The following is a 7,289-nucleotide window of genomic DNA, read 5'->3' on the forward strand; positions in this document are numbered from 1 at the left end:
GAAAGGGTAAATATCCGATTAGCAAAGACCATTTCTAGTCGGTTCCATTAATATTAACTAGCGGCAAATAATTATCAGTTAATGAATAATAAGCTTCAAAGTTTACACAAGTACAGTAGCTATCTAAGTTAAGTACTAGCTACCATGAAGTAGCTTGTGCCGATCCCTCTGACGTCCACCTCCTCCGAGTTTGAAGCAAATCTCAGCAATGAGAGCAAAGAGAGAAGCGATGAAGCACATAATCCAGGATAATACAAGCAATGCCCAGTCCTGATGTGTTTTCTTCGGTAAGTGGGTCCTGTCCGATATGAGCAATGCCCTATATACTGCTTCTGTGAGGGCATAAGCTGAAACCGGGTCTGATTCTTCTGCGAGAAATCCAAACTCGGTAAGACACACGATGTCATATACTCCGGTCGTCTCTGATACACCTACACATTCACATATTTTAAGCCGCCCTTCAATCCTTTCTTCAGTTGATAACATGTCACCATGTGTCAAGATCAAGATAGGCTTCTCATCATCTACATATATATGCAAAACCATGAAGTAAAACCAAATAATTTAAGGAATTCGATAATTAATTGTATATCAAATTATATAACCATGTAGAGCTAAGCTAACTTACTGCAATTTCGGAATGCACTTGAGCAGAAAAGCTGTCTTGTGGCCTCCATTGGCTTAGAATCACCAGCTTTAAATGCCTTGTAGATCTCTGCCATGTTAGCCACCACCATAACAGAATTCACTGTTCTCCTCACAAACTTTGAAGACCATTTATAATTTGACATAGTTCGAAAATCGACATGCCTATCATGAGTATCATCACCTGCACCATCATGATGAGGGACGTCGTCCAGATCTCCCGATCTTAAGCATTCTTGGTTCTGGTGAACCCCATCATTCATCCAACTTGACAATTCTTCACCAACACTAGTTTCACTGATTTCATTGTAATCGAATCCCCCTGAGTCGTACACGCAAAACCCACTACGCAAAGACCTCACTACATTGTGCTCTTTCAAAAGCTTGGTTCTACCACTTCCTATATACAAGCACATACACGAACAATAATCAACTACTAGCTGTACGAGTGTCATATATATATATATAGCTAGAATCAGTGATTAATTAATTGCCTAAACAAATAAGATTAATAATTGATTCAAAGTACTACCTGAGGAGGAGGATGTTTGAGCAAAAGGTATGAGTCCAGAGCGACCCAAAATACTATACATTAGATTGACAAGCGAGCTCTTGCCGGAAGCAGAGAAACCGACCAAGAGAATTGTGGCCACTGGTGGAATGTCCATCTTCTCCTTACTAATTCCTCCAATAGGCATCCAGAAATCTCCTGATCGATACGTGAGGAGCTTGTGCCTGAGCTCATTCACACCACCTTCACTGTAATGATAATGATATTCACGAGTAGTAGTAGAGCCACTAGCAACCAAAGCTAATCTCTCCAACTCTTTGAACACTCTCATCCTTGTTGTCAGCCTTGACACGTCTGGCAGGCCGCCCTCAAATTGGAGCTTAACATACTCATCGTACTTTGCCGCCGATCTCCACCAGCAGTAAGGTTCTATTGATGATACTGATCCTGACGACTCATCACTAATTATAATCTTCTCATCGTCACTGCTCGAATTACATACATGCATATGGTTCTTCATCGGTATATCACCAATGTTAAATAATTATAAATCGATAAGGGAAGCCTGAAGCTGATAGAATATTATAGAACTTATCTGGGATCTTCTACCTCTTAGCTAGAATCGAGACTGTTGCCTGTACGTGAACAAGAGATAACAATGAACTGATCGAGCAGCTTTCGTTTCTTTTGAAATGGAGCTTTCAATTCGTTTCGAGTTTGGCCACAGTATGACTACTGTTGCGGGTTTAGGCAATGTATGGTTGTCACGTACACGGACAAAAGTGTCCTATGGATGAGGTCCACATGGGTCACGGGCACCGCATCCGTATAGATTCGAATAGCTCCTTCGTAGCTCTTTCCTTCAGTACTCCAGCAGACTTGTTTGGGATTTACGAGAATACCCGTATCGTAACGTCTATATATCCAGGCATCGCAGCAGCTAACGGGTACTTTCGTGTAATGGGCTATATACATGGAAACTCAACAGGCCCACAGCAAGGACCAAAATATATGCAGAGAGCCCAAGCTTAGAGCCTAGGCCCAAATTGAAAAGGAGCACTGTAGACAACGCCTTATTATGGCTCGAGTCTGTTAATAGAGAGAGAGAGAGAGAGAGAAGATGGAAGAGAAACGAGAATTGTTATCCAGTGTAGCAAAGAGCATTACAGCATCACCAATTCAGGAACTGTCCCATCTTGCCCAGAGATGCAACGCCATCAACCTCGCCGAAGGTTTTCCAGACTTCCCTGCACCTTCCCACATCAAAGACGCTGCCATTTCCGCCATCAATTCCGACTTCAATCAGTACAGGTTTCAATATTCAGTTATTCACACCTACTGCAATTTCTCCTAGAACAAATTTTTCATAATTTCTTTCTGACATTTGCTTATTTGGGCTTTTTCTTGGCCCATCCTTATTTGGGTTTCATTCATACCTTTTATATTTACATATATCTACAATATTACTGTAAATTCGGGTGAGTCTGACAATCACCGTAAAATGAAAACTCCATTAAAACTTTTAAATCAACGGTAAAATCAATATATAATTCAATCATTGATTTACAATCTGAGAACTTTCAACGTATGGGTAATTGATTTAACAGTCTTTAGACTCTTTAGCAAATCCTAATTTGAAAGTTCTTATTAAAATCAGTCATGTAAACATAATTTCCGATGGATATCTTTTAACTCCATGAATGAAAGGCACGTGCAAGGAATATGTGACTACGTGGCAATCGTAATGAACCAAATGCACGGATTAGATGTCAACCCTCTCACTGATGTAGCTATTTGTTGTGGCCAAACTGAAGCATTTGCTGCAGCAACGTTTGCAAGTATTTTGCCCTACACTCCTCACATTGTCTTAATTTCTTTCATTCTCTATTGGCATTATTTTTATAAAAAAATTTCTGGGTTCATATCTATGAATTGTTTTCCTCTTCTGTTTGGACAGTAATAGACAAGGGTGATGAAGTTGTACTGTTTGACCCGTGTTATGAAACATATGAAGGATGTATTAAGATGGCTGGGGGAGTCCCTGTAAGCCTCTACTTCTTATTTATCACTAGTTCACTACCTTTAATTACCCATCACTTCAGGCAGGGAGTACGTACTGATTGTATGAGTTTGTACTTACTTTGTCAATACATTGATGATTGATCGAATGTCTTAGGTATATGTGCCCCTTGATCCACCTCACTGGACCTTGGACCCTAACAAATTCATCAAGTCTTTTTCTGGGAGAACAAAAGCCGTAATACTCAACAGGTTAGAAGCAACCAAATTATACTCGTTCAAACCTATGTTATAGTGTCGTAGCAAGCTCATCATCCATAGAATACATGTTAGTTACTTCCTTTTTTTATTTATTTATTTTTTTTTTAATTTGAATTTGAAAAGGGTTACCATACGGTTTGATAGGATTCCCTACTCTTTTACTAAAAATTGGTCCTTGAAATGGTGAAAATTTGTAGACGTATGGTCTCTAGTTAAAACAAAGTTACCGCAAGAAGACTGAAATGGCTAATGTGGACTACGTATTTTGAAATATATGATATTTCTCATATTATGGTCAAGAGGTTTACTGATGAAAACTTTGCGCAGTCCTCACAATCCAACCGGCAAAGTTTTCACCAAAGATGAACTTGAGATTATTGCTGGAGAATGCCGCACCAGGAACTGCCTAGCTATAACAGATGAAGTATGATATTCTTTTGCTTCGAGTAACAAATTTTAGGCATTCACAGATATGGCAGCGGATATTTGTTCAGGCTCCTATATATATAAAAGAAAAATAAAGGTAAACAATCAGTGAGAAGCCTATATATATATTTTGACTGTTAACTTTTGGAAATTTCTCTTTTTGAATGTTTCTGCAGGTATATGAACATATAACATTTAACAGTGAGAAGCATATATCCCTTGCCTCGTTTCCAGGAATGAGAGAGCGGACCATCATCACATCTTCCTTATCTAAAACGTTCAGTGTCACAGGTCATAGCTATCTTTTTCTTTAACTTTCTTATGCTAGTTACTAGATTGCGTTGGGCCAATATTCTTCGTTGCCTCTAATGTAGCTGAAAGTTTCTTTTGTGCTCCAAAGTTATCAGAATCTCACTGTTTCATTGTTGGAACCTTGAATCTTGTCTATCAGGATGGAGGGTTGGATGGGCAATTGCTCCAGCTTTTATTGCCTCTGCAATCAGAAACATTCATGTTAAAGTTACAGATTCTGCACCAGCACCTTTCCAAGAAGCTGCCTTGACTGCTTTGAGAAGTCCCCCTGAATACTTTGAATCATTGAGAAGTGTAAGGTCCTTAGTTTTGTGATTTTCATGGAAAGTATATATAGTAGCTTAATTATTTGTTTGTCATGCAACTGATAATGACTTTCCATTATTCATAGTAATCTCTATTATGCTCAGGATTATGAATCAAGGAGAGACTACATCGTCAATTTACTTGCCAGAATTGGATTCAAGATTCATTTCAAGCCTCAGGGTGCATTCTTTTTATTTGCAGAGATACCTGAAAATTGCCCACTTTCTGATGTATGCTTGTCTTCTATGTCGTTGCAATGTTATAGAAAAAAAATCAATTCTTTTGTCAGGGTTATTTGCAAGCCTCCATGCTACTTGCATGCTGTACTCATTCTAGTAGTTTAATGATAAGGTTCATGTGTTTTCAGGTAGAGTATGTTAGAAAGCTAATACAACAAGCAGGGGTAGTGGCTGTGCCAGGATGTGGATTTTTTCATGCAGACTCATCTGTGGAGAAACTTTCTCAGGAGGGTTATAACTATCAGGATAGATACATCAGGTTTGCTTTCTGTAAAAGTGATCATACTTTGGCTTCTGCAGCAAAAAGACTTGGGGAGCTTTTGGATGCTGCAGGGTGTCTCAAGCTAAAATAACTTGGTAGCAAGAATATACACCTCATATTTATTTACTCAAATTTTGAGATGATTAGAATATAACTTCTCTCAAGGTTATATAAGCTTGTATTTGATTGAATATTCAGAAAAGGTACTCGGATATTCTTGGGAAGTTATCTCCAAAATATGACAAATAGGAAAGTTTGTTTTCGGACAGAGCAAAAATTGAATCAAAGCCATAAGCTTTAGGATAACAAAGTTATTTAGGGATGCGAAATGATATTTATAATACAAGAGATGAGTCTCACACAGTTTAAGCTAATGCTACAAGATATATCCAAGGTTGATAGTTGATACTTACTGCAAGCCAAGCACCAAAAGAAGAGGAGTAATCCAAGGGGATGGAGAAGGTGTAGTCTGTTCAGGGGTCAACTTTGACATCCTGGAGATTGTCATATTTGTCAGGATCGATCAGCAAGATTGCCCCAAGAATCTTGTTTGGGTTTGGTTTCTGACCGTCTCTCTATTTCAAGCATGCTGATGAACCACTGACCTCTATGGTGCATATTCGTGGAAGTTGTTGTTATAGTTGAGCTATTAAAGGTGTACAGACTGTACATACTGTGGAAACGTTGTCTGTGAATGAACTAGATCTCCTTTTGTACTTGTAAAATCTTGGCGAAACAGGAAGGTAAGAGCACATTAATTGTTCAAAATTTATCCGTAGGGATTCCCATGTCTCAGTTGGTTTAGAAGCAAAAATATAAAAAAGATTAAATGCGCACTAGCATGTCTGTTTTGCAATCCCCGCGCAGCAAAGTCAGGGATGGGCCTCATCTAGTTCTCGCTTCTCCCACATATGCTGCACAAACTTATGTACTCGATGAGACTCCATCTTGACGACCAAAAACAAACAAACAAACGAGACTGCAACTCAGCATTGTGATACGCTCAAAGCAAGCGCATAATTTAACTCTGAAATGTCATTAGTAGTATAAGTAAATAGGAATCGTTCTATTCCGGGGATTGAGGGTACACCTGTCATTTTCAAACAATTAAACAATTAAGATTAAAACAAAGTATAATATTCACATATATATACACTATTTACGAAAAAGGGGGGGTATTTTTGATTTTGGTTTTTTTTCGAAAATAAAACTAAGTTAACAAAACAATTAAAATGCAAAAACATAAAAATACAAATGGAATGAGAGAACAAAGATCAAATCCAAACTTATGATTAAAATCGATTAAACCCTAATATTGTTCATCAAGTCATGCAAAAGGAGTTGATCATGTAAATCGTTAGAAAGCAAACAATTCCCATATTTTACTTTTCAACGCTAATTAATCTAAGTGAAAGCACAAAGACTAATCCTATCAAACATGCATTAAAGCCCTAGAAAGCTAGTCAATCATGTCATGTTCAACGCAATAAGCACCTAGAAAGGCTATCAACTCAAGTGTGCAACTTAGTATGAAAAAGTCCACCTAATTGCAATCCTCTTTGATTAAATCCGATTTTTGTACAAAACCTTTACTACTTTTCGATTCAAGAACACAAAACCAAAAAGTTGATTCATATTCTTAAATTCGTAGCACCACTCATACATAAACCCTAAAAGTTTCGAACCATTTAGAATTAACATACAAGAGTTATCAATTAAACAAATTTAATCAAACAATCACACATAAGCAACTTTGAATCGCAATAAAAGAATCTGAAAATTCCTCAATTAATCATAAAATTTCAGAAATAATAACTTGTTCAAACATATATGTCAACTAGTTCATATCCAACGAAATTCAAAGCAAATGTTACAAAGGAGAATCGGATTACACCGTGGATGAAGATGATGATGAACGATCGATGTGATGGTCTCTTGAATCTCGAAAGCAAGCTTCAAGGTTGGAGAGGGATGATGGATGCTCACGGCTATGCTTCTTCTCCCTTGGCCTTGCTTGAACTCGTGGAGATGACTAGAGGATGGAAGAACTCACAGCTATGCTAAGAAGATTTTCTGATTTTTTTCTCAAGTGTCTAATGTAAAGAATGGGAACCCTTGACGTTGAGAAGAGGTGAGTATATATAGGGAACGGCATACTTGGTCTCCAAGCCGTGCAATCTTCTTTAATTCCCACGGCAATTACTTGATAACTCCACCTAATTCCCTCCAATGGTAGCTTGCCACATAAGCCCTATGAAGTGGTGCAACCAATCACAAAATTCCAATGTTAATTCCCTAAATAATATTG

General features: G+C 37.9%; 2 protein-coding genes across 3 annotated transcripts; one reads left to right on the plus strand and one right to left on the minus strand.

The window, feature by feature from the left end:
* On the minus strand, positions 1-1,890 carry LOC133745348 (uncharacterized). Its single transcript, XM_062173407.1, has 3 exons — positions 1,178-1,890; positions 629-1,045; positions 1-524 (listed from the first exon to the last, which is right to left on the minus strand). Exons 1-3 carry the CDS (start codon positions 1,674-1,676, stop codon positions 136-138), a joined length of 1,305 nt encoding a protein of 434 aa, XP_062029391.1. The 5' UTR covers positions 1,677-1,890; the 3' UTR covers positions 1-135.
* Positions 1,891-2,128: 238 nt separating this feature from the next.
* LOC133745353 (uncharacterized) lies at positions 2,129-5,234 on the plus strand. Of its 2 annotated transcripts, none has more exons than XM_062173412.1 (9): positions 2,129-2,467; positions 2,864-2,994; positions 3,114-3,199; positions 3,333-3,427; positions 3,764-3,860; positions 4,039-4,153; positions 4,314-4,473; positions 4,585-4,710; positions 4,848-4,985. In XM_062173412.1, the coding sequence occupies exons 1-9, from the start codon at positions 2,277-2,279 to the stop codon at positions 4,849-4,851; spliced, it is 1,005 nt and encodes a 334-aa protein (XP_062029396.1). In that variant the 5' UTR covers positions 2,129-2,276; the 3' UTR covers positions 4,852-4,985. The 2 variants fall into 2 exon arrangements, with proteins under 2 accessions (XP_062029396.1, XP_062029395.1); XM_062173411.1 differs by having other exon boundaries at positions 2,132-2,467; positions 4,314-4,468; positions 4,848-5,234.
* The last annotated feature ends 2,055 nt before the right edge of the window (positions 5,235-7,289 follow it).

This window comes from Rosa rugosa, chromosome 4, assembly GCF_958449725.1.
Source record: "Rosa rugosa chromosome 4, drRosRugo1.1, whole genome shotgun sequence".
In the NCBI taxonomy this organism is placed as follows: Eukaryota; Viridiplantae; Streptophyta; class Magnoliopsida; order Rosales; family Rosaceae; genus Rosa; species Rosa rugosa.

Excerpts from the sequence above, each read along its gene's own strand:
- LOC133745353 (XM_062173411.1), top strand. The coding sequence starts at position 2,277 with ATGGAAGAGAAACGAGAATTGTTATCCAGTGTAGCAAAGAGCATTACA. Across the intron at positions 2,468-2,863 it reads TCCGACTTCAATCAGTACAG|GCACGTGCAAGGAATATGTG; the intron begins GTTTCAATATTC and ends CATGAATGAAAG. Across the intron at positions 4,711-4,847 it reads AAAATTGCCCACTTTCTGAT|GTAGAGTATGTTAGAAAGCT; the intron begins GTATGCTTGTCT and ends ATGTGTTTTCAG.
- LOC133745348 (XM_062173407.1), bottom strand. The coding sequence starts at position 1,676 with ATGAAGAACCATATGCATGTATGTAATTCGAGCAGTGACGATGAGAAG. Across the intron at positions 1,046-1,177 it reads TCAAACATCCTCCTCCTCAG|GAAGTGGTAGAACCAAGCTT; the intron begins GTAGTACTTTGA and ends GCTTGTATATAG. Across the intron at positions 525-628 it reads AAGTGCATTCCGAAATTGCA|ATGATGAGAAGCCTATCTTG; the intron begins GTAAGTTAGCTT and ends ATATATATGTAG.